This window comes from Protopterus annectens, chromosome 4.part0 (genome assembly GCF_019279795.1).
Source record: "Protopterus annectens isolate FY-2018-M chromosome 4.part0, PAN1.0, whole genome shotgun sequence".
Taxonomy (NCBI): Eukaryota; Metazoa; Chordata; order Ceratodontiformes; family Protopteridae; genus Protopterus; species Protopterus annectens.
Window position 1 is genome coordinate 1,840,786,964 of NC_056733.1, and position 15,426 is coordinate 1,840,802,389.

The 15,426-nt window shown below is 36.1% G+C and overlaps 1 protein-coding gene across 1 annotated transcript in view; it reads left to right on the plus strand.

The window, feature by feature from the left end:
• The window catches only part of LOC122800042 (gamma-aminobutyric acid receptor subunit alpha-1), a 742,598-nt gene that overhangs the window by 685,283 nt on the left and 41,889 nt on the right, over positions 1-15,426 (plus strand). The window contains exon 9 of the mRNA XM_044069521.1: positions 1,688-1,890. Within this exon, the coding sequence (XP_043925456.1) occupies positions 1,688-1,890 (203 nt within the window). The remainder of the gene's footprint in view (positions 1-1,687; positions 1,891-15,426) is intronic.

The following is a 15,426-nucleotide window of genomic DNA, read 5'->3' on the forward strand; positions in this document are numbered from 1 at the left end:
TATGTGTGTGACGATATGAGAGAAGCCATATCAGCTTGGCCAGGATATTTATAGTTATATTTGGCCTACTCAGGTTAAACTCTAATATGAACACACTTTGAGTTTGTAGAATTAGAGGTAGAAAGGAATTATTTAGTATGTTATTAGTATTTAAAAATAGGATCATAATGGCCATGGCATCTGCAAGCAGGATAGAGCGCTATCAGGACTGCAGTCTATTCACTTTCTTTTGTCTAGCATCTTGCTAATATACATTTGAAATGTATACATATTAATTTAAGTATGCTACAAGGCTGTTGAGTATATTAAATATTTAAATATGTGTTATATAGTAATAATGTATGGAGGAAGAGGCTAAATAGGGAATTAACCTCTTTGGAACCCTATTTATGGAGAGATTATTCAGGAAGATCTGTCTATTACTGGTGTAAAGTAAGCTATTATCATCTGAAAGGGTCATTTTTTATCTAAAGTTCTTATTTGCTCCCATGATGAAGGGATATGCTAAAATAATGCCAGTATGCTGAGAACTATTTTCTCTATTTCAGAGGGAGAGATGCTTTCTAATATTAAACTATTTCTGGAAAATATCTAAGATTAGAAGTCTGTCTGTCAAAATAATGTGCATATATGCCTTGTTCCTCATTTTGTTTAGATTACTGTGGTTTGTAAGCCAAAATAAAATATATGTACTTTGAAATATTTTGTACCATTTTTTAATAGCTGACACAGTTGGGATATTCATATTCATTTGTGAAACCTGCAGGATGAGCAGAAAATGTCCTGCATAAATTAAAGGGTGGGTTTGCAAATCTACGTGCAAATGTGGTGTGCTGAAAGAGTGCTATATAAAATACTTTCTTAGCATATTTTCTAGTTATGGTGATTACATGCTCAGGATTCATAAACACAAAAACCACATAAGCCAAAGTTTGAATCTAAACATGTTAAACATGTACCATCTTTTTGTGGTGCCGACATATGTCCTTTGCTGGTGGGACTTTGTGGAGAGTGACTCAGAAACACTTCACTCTGTACAAATAACCATTATAAATTGTGCTGAGTCTTAATGAGAGTGAGTGAGTTGGTGAGTGACTGAGTGAGTATGTGTGTCAGCATGTCCCTAGTGTATGTGTGTTTGTGGGTATGTGTGCAGTTGTGGCAATGTGTGAGTGGGTCCATAAGTATCTGTGAATAAGAGGCCGTTGTCAGTGCTGGTATGTGTATTTGTATGTGTGTCTAGAGAAGAGGTTTACTACCTGTGTGTGCATTATTTGTGGTCACTGTGCTACAGCATAGGCAGGAGGAGTGCCAATGCATAGTTTTTCCAAATGCACAGTGGAGTGACTTACAGTGATGCATATTCCCAGATGAGATGTTGCCCTTTAGGGGATTTGGGTGAATGTAATGCAACACAAATCAACTCAAATTGCACTGCAATGGAATTGACTGTTACCCCAGACATTATTGGCTATATAGATATATCTTAACATGTATACATGTTTGGCAATTAAATAACCATGAATATGTTTTACAAGTAAATAAAGCAAAAAAGTTGGTGAATAAGATCAAAATTATATCCTAAGTTTGTTAAGCTTAAATTTAATATATGTTTTAGTAAACAAAAGTAAAATGTTTGGGAACACCATAAAAAGTTCTTAAAAGTATAATTTTTTTTTATTTTCAGGAGTGACAACTGTACTTACTATGACCACACTCAGCATCAGTGCAAGAAGCTCACTGCCAAAAGTGGCCTACGCTACGGCAATGGACTGGTTTATCGCTGTCTGCTATGCGTTTGTTTTCTCTGCTCTGATTGAATTTGCCACAGTGAATTACTTCACCAAAAGGGGTTATGCATGGGATGGCAAGAGTGTTGTCCCACAAAAGGTAAACTATTTATTTTTAGCAATTCATTTAAATTTCACCAGGTCATGTGTAGGATTGTATTGTTAGAGAAGAGATTGAATGTAGAAGCAGTTATGAGAAGATTACACTGAGACACCCTATGTTCTTTATTGTCTAACTCATGTATGTGATATGGATCAGTGAGGGCTCAACACTTACAAAACTTTTGTTGCCCATTCTGTTCACTTCATGTGTGAGTTGAGAACAAAATGTTTCATTCTAGAGTTTCTGAGAGACAAAAAACATTTGCTGTCCCCCTATGTCTACATGTGTGAAAACACACACGCATATACGTATAGCACACACACACACACACACACACACACACACACACACACACACACACACACACACACACACACACACACACACACACACACTCATGCACTCACATACACACCCATATGTATATACACACACAAACACATGCTTATGCACATATGCACAGAAAATATAAACAATCTGTTTGATCAACACTAATGTTTTATTGTATAATAAATAGAACAGTGAATATGCACCTTTGCACAACAAGGCTATCTCCACACCAGTCACATGCTATGACAAGTATTAATAAACAATGTTATAATTTGTAAGATTTATTAGTGAAAAAGAAAGTTCAGCATGTTCGTCTGTGGCCAAAGTAGTATCCAAAGATTATCTATAAGAAAGAATGTTCAAGGTATACAGTAACAATTGTTATTCAACATTGGGTACTTTAAACATGAATGTCAGAAGAACAAAGCATGCTGTTGAATTAAAAAATCATATAAACTTCTAACAATTATACAAAAGCAAGCGTATCACATTTTTACAGTTTGCTATGAGTGATTATGGAAAGGCTATCAATTTTTTCGACACTGCAGTTTCCCTGGAGGAAGGTGTTCCTCAATTTGCAAGTAAAATTTTCAGGAAAGAGACCTTTGTAAATCAATACTTGCACAGGAAATTTCAAGGGGTGGTTAAAGAACAATTTATCAGACTTAGTAGGCTTACCAGTAAGCAAACTATTTTTGAGGAAGAAGCAGAATATTTAAAATCGCTTTTCCCCAAAAAAGGCTATGACATTGACTGGCTCACAAACATTATCAGGAAGTATTTCTGCTTAGGTCAAACAAAACTAAATCAATTTTGATGAAAAATCTGCCAGAAACAGTGGCAGACACAGACGAAGAAATGAATCCCACAAATATTTCACTGGCTAAATATAGCAGGGCTATTCCACTTCTTATTTCTAGTGACTTCCATCTGATTAGAGACATAATCAGAGACAACTGGAAGATGATTTTAGGGAAAGGTAGATTAGACAAAATTATTGGTGACAGCCATTTGTTTACTTACAAAAGAATTCACAACATGAAATCCAACATAACACCATCCAACTACACCATTAGAAACAAAAACATTTGGTACTTATTAATGTGGCAGGTGTCACCGGTGCCAGTTTATTACTAACACTTCCAACATTCACATTAAGGCACTGAATTTAAATATTTGGGCCAGATGCTGTCAGTTTGAAAGAGTTTGGTGGCAAATACAATGTCCTACTTGAATGCCATGAATTCTTGTGGCAGATAAGACTGTGGGTAGATAAGTTACCCGATCTCAAAGAGACAGTATACATTAAATGTTTTCTGATGGCACAAAGACTTTAAATGCTAAATACTGATGTTTAAAGTTGTTAGAAGTAGTCATATTTTCTCATTTTATAGAAATATGTTTTCATTCTAGAACAATTATATTCGGAGTTGTATTAGCAGCACTAGACCATTTCAGATAGAGAGCAACACTTCTGAGTTTTTAGAACCTGGTTACATTTTTTGAACATGGTTTTATATACCCTGTAATTTTAAGATGAGCAAAGGGAACAAAGAGGAGCATTTTATTGGTTAGACATGATCATGTGTACTCGGTTTTAACTCTGATGAAGTTCTTTTGAATAAAAAGAACGAAAGTGCTCAGTAGATAAAACTTGTGTCTGGGACTCCTTCCATGCTTGCTTTTGTAGGATTGTTCGAGGTTTATTAAACATAAGTGTACAACAGAGGGTCAGTCCTGAGACCACTGTTTTTCTCTCTATTCATTAGATACCTCACCTATAAACTTTCTCAGCTAGATGTAATGACGCATGTTGGTGATATTTTACCCCAGGAATCCAATAAAATCCATTCTGGATTACAAAAAATGCTGTTTGTTATTTCTCTATCCATTGTAACTGGACTGCGAGCAACAGGGTAATAATCAAATCCAATAAATCCAGCGCCATGTTATTTTATACTTCTCACAAACTTACAAAGCCCTTACCTATTACTCTAATGGAAAATCCTAATAATTTAGTTCCAAATGTCACCCAGCAAAAGCACCTCAGAGTCCTATTCACCAAGCTTATCTGTTACCCTGCACACTGACTAGTTAGCAGGGTACTCACGCAACTAAAACCTTGCTTTAGAATTTTACTCTTGGCACCAGTTGCATGACAATCTGTTGCCAGAAGTGTTCTCATTTGCAAGACTGTCTATGCTCTTCCCTTCCTATCTTTCTACCATGACACTAATACTCAAAACCTTCAGGTGGCAGAAATTAAAATTTGTAGACTTGTGCTGCTAAAGATAATAGAATCCATCATTGTGGTTTACCACATGACTGCCATTGGCTGCCAGTTGAAAGATCCTTAATGTCTCTCAGCCCTCTAATTTTAAAAATTGGATTTCTTGTCCACTGCCTACTCATAAAGACACACTCTCTATATGTGAACTAGCTTACACTCCAAAAGGTAATTTGGATAATGGTATCACCCTAGTCAGACCTCATTTCAACACAGCAATAGAGGACAAACATACAGTGAACTTGGCCTAGCTGCATGGAATAATTTTGCATTTGACTTAAGATCGCAAAGTTCACTTGTGGACATCCTATCCAAACAGAAAAAGCACCTGCACTAGGGATGTGTATTTAAGTGTTTTTGTGATACTGCTTACTACCTACTGTTTGTTATCAATCTTCTTTATAATGTAACAGCTACCATTTTGCTTAGAAATGATATACAAGATAAGATCATCCCAATGAAATCATTACATTCCTGCATTAATACAATCCTGCAAATAATGCAAATACTTTATTATTTTTACACAGTGTATGCATGTGATCAATGGTGTAGCTAGGGGTGGCTGTGAGGAATAACTGCTCCAGGTGCAAAGTGCTGGGTGGTGCAATCTCTCTTTAATGCAATGCAAGCTTTTAAAAGCCAGTATTTTATTTACAGTCAAAACTGAAGCCTGATCCATATGTGGTCTAACCTGCAGCAAGCAGTTTGCTACAGTTTAAACATTAAAAACAAAAACCTGACTGCTTTTCTTGCAGGCAGGATATAAACTGTACAGTTTAAAAGAAGAAATATTTTTTAATAGAAAATGCTGTAGGAGAGTCAGGAGGCGGGATACAGAAACAAAACCTGAATCACTGGGGCAGTGCCAGTAGAAGGAATAGCCATTTTTTTCTCAGTGGAAGAGCTGGGGGCAGGTAGATCTAATTGTAATAAGCATATTGCTAGGACTGACTAATTATAGAAAACTGGCTTTTTATACTCTTTAATGGAAGAGCTGGGGGGCATGGATCTAACTGTAATAACCTGATTTCTAGGGTTGGCTTATTACAGTAAGTTTTTTGTTTGTTTGTTTTTTACTCTTCAGTGGAAGAGTTGGTTGGGCTGGGTGGATCTAACAGTAATAAACCAATCCCTAGGACTAGGTAATTATAGTAAAGTGTTGTTTTCTTTTTTTTTTTTTTTGTTACTCTTTAATGGAAGAACTGTTGGAAAGGTTGTGTGTATATCAAATTGTAAAAAGGTAATTGCGTGAAAAGCTGAAGGGGTAGGACACTGGTTTGTGATACAGGCACAAGGCACTTGTTGAGCCATATATTTTTCTGCAAGTGATTTATGCAAAGCTGTACTACACTGTTTTGTCTTTTAATCAGTACTCATTTTTTTATCTGTTGATGCTTATATGTTTCCACTATGAGTCATAGGTGAAAAGGGTCAATAAACCAGCGTGCCTACCCAGTTAACAAATTTCAAGAAAGAAAAATAAAAAAATAAATAAGTAATGTACATACAGCCATACATTTCAACCTGAAAACTTGCTGATTGTCAGTGCCCACTTGATTAATGCTCAGAGCATCATTGACAGGATGGTGGTTTCTTGTAATGAATGTTAATTTTTTATTATTTCTTCTTTATATATATATATATATATATATATATATATATATATATATATATATATATATATATAGGTCTATTTCTGTTCCTTGAACACACACTTTTTTGAAGAACAGATAGCCGAGACCCACTTTAACGAAAGTGCACTTAACCAAAAGTGCATTTTTGCTTAAATCAGTTAACCGAAACACAATACAAGGGATAAGGAAATATATCCTTTTCACTACTGTAGTGTGATCACAGAGTTAGTATATATAAGTAGGGGGTGAGGGGGGTGCAGGGGAGCTTGCCCCTTTGCAAAAATGTGTTTTACTTTGCCGGACACATCTCCACTACTTATAAATACTAACTGCAAGATCACACTACAGTGGGGAAAAGGATATAGTTTCTTATCTCCACTGTACCATTCTTCAGTTATCTGATTTTCATGAAAGTGCACTTTCGTTAAGAGTGCACTTTCTTTAAAGTGGGTCTCGGCTATCTGTTCTTGGAAGAAGTGTGTTTTCGAAGAACAGAAATATATATATATATATATATATATATATATATATATATATCTATATATATATATATATATATATATATATATATATATATATATATATATATATATATATATATATATATATATATATATATATATATATATATATATATATGCACATTCTGTATATATAAACATTGAATGTTGAAACATCATTATCAGCATATCAAAAAGCACACAACAGAACCCTGACATAATGAAAGCTAAAATGATCACAGAAAGAAAACAGTTACATCAGTGTTACTAATGCTGGCACAGAAGCACTGAAAACAAATATTGTTATTATACTGTGCATGCTGACACATAACCTCAGGGCATGCAACTATAAAGCATTTTTTTCAGACAGGCAAGCCCCTCCCTGCACCAGCCACTTGAGGAGCTGCACCCCACACCCTCTGCTAATTATGAATTCCAGTGCTGAGATCACATCACATGATACCAGGCTATTGGCATATTCACCAATCCCTGTAATGTTGTGATATTGCACAAATAGTCATCATCTTTTTTTTTTACCAAACTGTGTCAACAAGATAGATTTGGACTATACAGAATCAAACTACAGAATACCTCATCAAACTATCTACATATATTATGCAAGTAATAATGCCTGACAGGGTGTGTGTTAATGTGCAGTTAATGCCTACCCCGGGGTGTTATAACACCCCTGGAAGGGCATTAATTACACATTAACACACACCCTGGAGAGCATTATTATGCTTAGATAATGTGTTCTCTGTAAAATTGTTGTGTTTTACTTGCTTGTTTATATTTCTTATTGCTATATTATTTAATAGAGGAAGTATTTCACATCCAAAATATACCATTTTTAAAAATGTATAGATATTTGTTTTATTATTTAGTCCCTTACTGCTAAAATGGTTACTTGTCAGTCATTGGGGATTAAAGTCATTAAATAATGATATAAATTTGACTTTCAGACTTTATTTCCTTTAGTAAATTAATGTTAACACAAATCCTGTTATTTAACTTACTTTTAACATTTTTAAGTATGACATTTAAAATCTGTTCCTATTTTTGAGCCTTTGATCTCCCTTTATTTCAGGCTTTATCCAGATTTTTTGAGCTAAAAGGTGAAGAGCTGCACAATCCTGTTATCTGCTACTGCCATCAATATTATTGTCTCTCCTTCTCTCTCACACACACACACACACACACACACACACGCGCGCACTTGCACTTCAGAAAATGCATGCTAACGCAAGTCCTACTGTTGAAGGAACTTTATAATTTTTTTACAGGAATATGTTCCTGTTTTGAGCCTTTGTTCCCCCTTTATTTTAGGTTTTATTCAGTTAACTGAATTTAAGAGAAGAGCGATACATAAGCCTCCTGAATCCTGCTGCTTGTTAGATCATGCTCACTTTTCACTCTCTCTGTCTCTCAATCACACATACCTCACTTTCATGCACGCAAGCACGCATTCACACATAAACATAAATATACACACAGAGAAACAGAAACATACACACACTTTTTTCTGTTATATTTAGTTTTACACTCACTAAACAGCAAAAGCACTGCTTAGTGAGTGTAAAATAACTGCTCAATCGATCTCGCTTTCACTCACATGCACTCATACACTTAGACATACTCAGACATCAATGCACACACACACACACACACACACACACACACACACACACACACACACATTTTCTTTTAATTTTCTTTTCTATTCTTTTACATTTTACACTTGGTAAAAAGAAGCTCTGCTTAGTGATCATAAAATAATGGTGGTTGTTAGTTTTTTTCTGTCCGAGCTCCACAGCAGCTTGATTGATATGCTGCCGTGAAGCAGAAGACTCGTTTTTCTGCAGGCATTACTTGTACATTAATACTCTGCTGGACAGCATTCGTTCTCCAATCAGGGTGCTGATGTACACTTCACACATTCTCTAAATGTAGATAGATATATCGTTTGGGAGTGTGTGTGGGATTGCCTCCACATCAAGGGGGAAGGGAAGAGGTGGGGCTTGTACTCCAGTAAAAAAAAAATGTTTTTGTGTTTTTTATCCTTGGGAGTGACACTATTATGAATTTTGATCTGCTAAGTTTTTAGATGTTTTGGTGTCAATCTACTGATAATAGAAATGGATTGTTCTTGTTATTCAAGGCAACTGCAATTGCCTACTAGTGTACAACCAAGATAAGTAACTTGTGTCAAGCCTTTCAGTGATTTCACAGCAATGACATTTCATGTTATCCTTATGAGTTTTGTAATTGCTGAGTTTAATTGTGTTGTTAATTTACAACTATAGATAGTTCACCTGGAAGTGATTTATTTCCTAAGGTGAGAAATGGATGATGTCAACCTTTGTTGCACCTGTCACAAAATTAACTTAATCTTAGATTTCTTTATACTGGGCCTATTTCTTTCCTGATGGATGTAGAAGGACAGAGTGCCCACTTGAATTTTTTTTTTAATTTCTGGCTATTTTTGGCCGATTGTTTCTATGACAAATTATGTTCACATAAATTAATTTCAGCCTTTGTATTTTCAGTCTATTGATGACTAAACAGCTCCTTTGTTACTACTGCATATATTAGACATAACATATTGTGCATGATTTTCACATGTATAGTTATCTTATACATCATTCTAAGATTTTAGCCATTAACCACTTTGATTAGGGCTCCTACAGTGTGTCTGCATAACACAAATAATAGTGCTCATGCTTTGTATATAACCATTTAATTCAATTTTTATACTATTACCTAGGTCATTTGTCTTCCTATTTTTTCATATAAATATGTTGTCCTTAATATCAAAACATTTTTGTACATTCCCCATCATTATTTTTTAAAGGTTAGTTAACTGATCCTTCTCTCATAGATCCATAAGGTCTGGTCACACCTGATTGTAAATCATAAATGCGAACCTATAGTCATATATTATAAAGAGCGATGCTATGGGTAATCCCCAAAATGCATCTGTATTAGCTCTGCAATAATAAGCAGTTGCAATACAATTTAACTGTATAAAGCGTCTGTGTTTATTCTATGTGTTTTGGTCATCACTTTGGTTTTAACTTTTTAGAGGTAGTAGACTACTCCAAGCTGATGGGTCAGCCTCTTACCCCCATTAAAAAGGTCAGCCAGTAGTCTGTGTGTGAAACCAGATTGTTAGGCAGGTGAATAGAATGCTACCAAACAGTCATATTCATAAACTTAATGCTGTCATGACTAAAGAATGCAACGCAGTTCTGTTATCAGTGTAAAAGCCTGTATTCCATCTTTTTTATCTCCCATGTAGGATTGTACCACCATTCTTTTCAGGATAAATTATGTAACCTGCAAGTGAAATATCTACACCTCCATACACCTATATTTCTTATGTACTCACAAATATAAGGCCTGATATTATCCATGGTATTGCTTGAATGTCATTACTTGAAATACAACATAATAAGCTTTTAGACAGACATTTTGTGAGCCTCTTGATATGACTAATGTAAATATTACCTGTCATATACAGTATACATTTGTTTCCATTTATCTTTCTCTATGAATACGCACAGAATAACATAAAGTGATACCAAAGGGCTATCTTTGTTTCTTTTGCCCAGGAGTCAACATATAGGGTGTGATTCAGAAAGGTTACCACAAGGTGGCTAAGAGCTGAACATTCAGTGTAATCATTTCAGATTGCAACAACCCTACCAAGGTACTGCAACACAAAGACATGCAACACCTCAGTGGGCTGCTTCTGTGGCTGTGCTAAGTGATAATGAAGCATTCCAAGGAAGAGGTATAGGCTATTTAGGTATGTGCTCCTCTTCAGAAATAGTGACATAAAGTTGCATGGCTGCTCCTGGCCTCTTGCAGTAATCAATATGGCCAAAAAGCCATGTTCTTCCACTGCAGAAAAGGTAAATCCTGGAGAATCTAGCAGTCAGGTAGTGTGTTGCGTGGTGTGTGACTGTGTTTATGTGAGCGGCTGCATGTTTAAAGATATTTCTGAGTGTGTGTCCTGCCTGGGAGGTAGCAGTAAAAGGGATTAGTGAGGTTTTAAGATAGAGCTGTATTTTATTGTGTGTGTGTGTGTGTGTGTGTGTGTGTGTGTGTGTGTGTGTGTGTGTGTGTGTGTGTGTGTGTGTGTGTGTGTTTGCATGTGTGTGTGCATGCGCGTGTGTGTTTGTTTGTGTATATGGATGAATGGAAGCATTTGAGCATGAATGTCATGGGATGGGGAGGACGCTGCATGTGTTTGCATGTGTGTGCGTGTGTTTGTTTATGTAAGGGTTTGTGAGTGAGTCCATTTCTTTGTGAGGCTTTGATGTCTGCATGCATTTCATATGTATATGTGCATGCATGTATGTGTATCAATATGCCCTATCTGATTGTGCATATGTGTTTGTTCCATTGCTTGAGTATAGAGGGGGTGTCTTGTGTCCATGTTTGTGTGCGTGTGTGCATGTGTGTGTGTTTGTATGTGCATGCACACTTTTTACAATAATTCCAAAACCAACATTTAGTATTTCAGTACTTATTGCAGAATTCAGCACATGGTAGTTTAGTAAATATCTGATTAGAGCTGTGATAAATTGCATTATACTTTATAAAAGTATAACAAAAGAAACAGACTTTAATAACATAAAAGTAATAGCTGTCTACCTAAAGCAATGACATTTGGATGGGTTCCAAATACACACACACACACACACACACACACACACACACACACACACACACACACACACACACACACACACACAAAATGGGTTTTATTTACATGCTGCTTGGCAGGGCTGAACTGCTTTTTTATTATTTTTACACTGAATAGGTACAGTTTAACACCACTTGTGTTACTTGACAGCTGTCAAAATACTGTTCAGATAGGGATTTACAATCCATAACTTGACTGACAGGATTACTTAGCTGACATGGACACACATTTGACTCTGGCTTTCTTATCAGTGTAAGCACTGTACAACCCAAAATCCAATACAAGGATACACAAACTAATAGTACAAACAACCTTGTTGCAGAAAGAAGAATCACAGCCATGGATGGATCCACACCAATAGCAAACAACAATGTTTAATAAAAGTTAAGCGCTTTCATTCTCACTTTAAAGGAACTTCATCAGAACCTGATGAATCAGAAACTTTTGTTTGCTATTGGTGTGGATCCGTGGCTCTGGTTCTTTTTACTGCAGCAAGATGGATTTTACTAAGCACTGTAAAAACAAGTTTATGAATAAAAAGCTGTAATGTATGCATGTCTACAATTTAACTCAATAAGCTTGTTTCAAAGTAGTGTCAAGAGTGTATTAAGGTTGTGTGTCTCCTGTCCCCCGAGTCTAACTCTTATTTTAAATTAACTCCTGAAAAGACTGATTTCTATGTATGCATCTTAGTATGGCTCAAAGATACATTGTAGATAGGGTGAGGCAAAGGGGGCAACCAAACTTGTCACAAGATATTGAGGGGCACAATCTGTAGTAATGTAGTACTAGCATTTATTTCTGTAACAATATTTAAATGCCAGTACAGACATGAATTTGCTGTCAGTACTGAAGTAATCACTTCATTGCACTATGCATTCTGTAAGATGTAGCAAATGCAGTAAATGTAGTAGCACCTGGACAGAGATTGTAAAAGTAGAAAAGACCTTTTTTTCTTGATGTTGTTTTGGAGAGAAGTGAGGGTGAAGACTTGGAGAAGGGGGCTTTTCTTTTTTTGTTCCTCAACTTAGAGTTCAGGAGCACAGAAATGAGACCTGCCCTGCTTATGAGGATAGCAGCATCAACCTGAAATGGAGCAATTTTTTTTTTTATCTTCAACTTAAGAGGTTCTAGACTGGGTTTATCACAGGGTGCTGCATAACCCAACTATGGATCTGGTTAGAAATCAGTCATGAAGGGCACCTTAAAAATTGCTAATGAGGTAGATTTATCCCATGAACTGCTACATGAATAGCTAACATGTACAGATAAGAATTTCTTATGCTATAGATGATTCTCACTAATCAATGGGGTCTATCTTGGGGTTGGCAAACTCAAGACAACTTCGAAAAAGACATTGTTAAATTAGTGAACATATAATTTTACACAAAGAAGAGTTTTACTTTGTTTAGATCCAGAAAAAAAAAACAGAAAGACCTTTTGATACATTTATTGGAAGTATGTTATTTTGGTTGTAAACAAAACAGAACTGCTAGTGCATTTTATATATTTAATATTATCTTCACATAGACTACCTATACTTATTGTGAGGCATGTAATTGCAAGTCCCAAAATTACATAAACAACTATGAAACTACAGGAAAACACCTTATGTGAAGGATCTCTCTTTGCCTTTAAAGTTGTTTCTTCCATGGGTCCATCCCTCCTGCACCCCTACACACTCTCCATACTTAGATAGATAGAAACATAGATAGATAGATAGATAGATAGATAGATAGATAGATAGATAGATAGATAGGAACATATTTTAACTCAGAGGTCACCGTAGCTTGAAGATAAGGCATTGCTGTAAGAGATCTTGGACTTAGTGTATGTTAAGCCCACATTTTCACATATTCAGTCTTGCTGTTCTAGACATAACCCTTAACCTCTTAGCACAAGAAATCTGGACATAGGCCAAATTATAGGGGGAACAAAGGCCCAACAATAGAACCGATTTTAAATATTGCTCTTATAAACTTAGAAAGTTGTGAGAATAATAAGTATTGTATTGTAATGCATTTTCTGAAGGCTGTGAAGTCTGAAACTTGAATGTCTGCCATTATTTAGTGACTTCAATCCTCAATTATCTTTCAGAAAACCACTATTTTTTTCATGAACGGACCAAACTTTGAGGTAAAAGTCTAGAAATTCTGTAGAAATCTTGACAGTTGAGAGATTCTAGGGCTTGCTGTGATGAGTCTTTGAATTACAAATGGTCACGCAATATACAATAATTCTTCGGCAGCAGTTTTGGCAGGATCATGCAGTCTAACTCTTTTTCAGACAGCAGAGGCACAAAATATTACAATCCATCTTCTTTTTCAACTTTACCATTGAAGCAACAGTATAAAATATTAGAGGGATGCACTCTACTGTAACTTGAACAGATGTATGGGAGTGAAAATAATACTTTATTATTTCTAGATGATATTTTTGTTGCTTTTCCTGAAACACCCCATATTGCATTTTAGGCACTATGTCTTCTTGTTTTCAATCTGCCAGATCATCATTTTAATAATCAAAAATCTTTTGTGACAACATTTGCTTTCCTCTCACTCTGATAGTCTTAATGCTGAACATGGTACCTAAAGGAATAAATCAGTACTATATACATTATGGATTTTCTTAACTGTTGGTGTACAAGAATTAAAGAGCTATATTTAAAGATATAAGTTAATTATTCAGGAACAGATCAAAACCAAATCATAGTTTCATAGGTTGTTCCTAGGTTATCGACCACTATGGCCCTTAAAAGCCTAGCCGTGCATCCTATACCCATTTGGATCCCAAGTATCATAATGGTTGTAGGGCAGTATGTTAACAGGGCAGTAACTAAGGGATTTGTAAGGGGTTGTTAGTTAAGATAATAGTTTTCTTATTGACAGTCTCTGTCCATAAGGGACATGTGGGCCAGACTGTGGGTAACTTTACAATTTCCCATCCAATTGTTAAGGTTTTGTTTGAATAGGGTAAAGAATTAACTCTTTTTTACAAGGATGGGGAGCCTATTCCATTGTTTGGTGATCCTTTGGGGCACTTACTTGTCTCTCAATCACATTCTGTTTATGTAACAAGCAAAGTTCAAATCCCTAGATCTAATGTTTGTGGTGTTTGTTTTGCACATGTGCAATAGATCCATGAGGGCTGAGTCTAAAGAAGCCCTGTATGCCTGGTATTGATCCTCTCTATCACCCATGTAGGAGACTGAATACAGACAGAACCTTTAGGTGATCAATGTAGTACAGGGTGCTCATACCCTGAATTCTCTTGGTGAGGAACCTTTGTGAGTGTTCCAACTGTTGCAAATGCCTGGTTAGGAAAATGCCAAAGGGGAGCATTGCACTCAGTGATAGGTCTTATAAGGGCTGAGTAGAGAGGTACTATAACTTCCTTGGACCGGGATGCCATACCCTTACCTATAAGTTGGGCACCATAGAATGATTTTCTTATTATCTTAACCATGTGCTGGTCAAAGACCAGCTTGCTGTCTACATATGTTAACAGATCCCTTACTACTGGGTTGACTTTTATGGATGTTTTATCAATGGAATAATTAAACTGGGTGCAGTTTCCCAAAGGGTATTATAATGCTTTTTTTGGCATTGAGTTTTAGGTTGTGGTTTTGCCACACATCATTTGTCTATGTTAAATCCTCTTGCGAGATGCTGGTGTCTTGGCGGAACTACAATAGCTCCCAATTTACTGAGAACTTGGTAAGCTAGAGGCCTTCAGTGTTAGCCTTGACTTTCAAGGAGTAGATTTCAAACACGAGCCAACCCAGCACAGTGCTCTGGAGCACTCTGCTACTGACTAGTCTTTTGGTGGAGGTGGTCTCACCAATTCTGACTTCTTGGGTCCTGTCTGTGAGTCAACTGGCAATCCACTGTGTTATATAAGGGTTTACATCTAGCTAAGAGAGCTTACCAACAATGCCTGAGTGGGGTATTATATTGAATGCATTGGCCATATCAAGATAAGTAGTAAGCACTGTTTTATTTTTGTCCATTGTCTCGTCGACTCTTAAAAAAGAAGTCTGTCAGGTTAAATAGGCACAGTCTTCCCTTAACA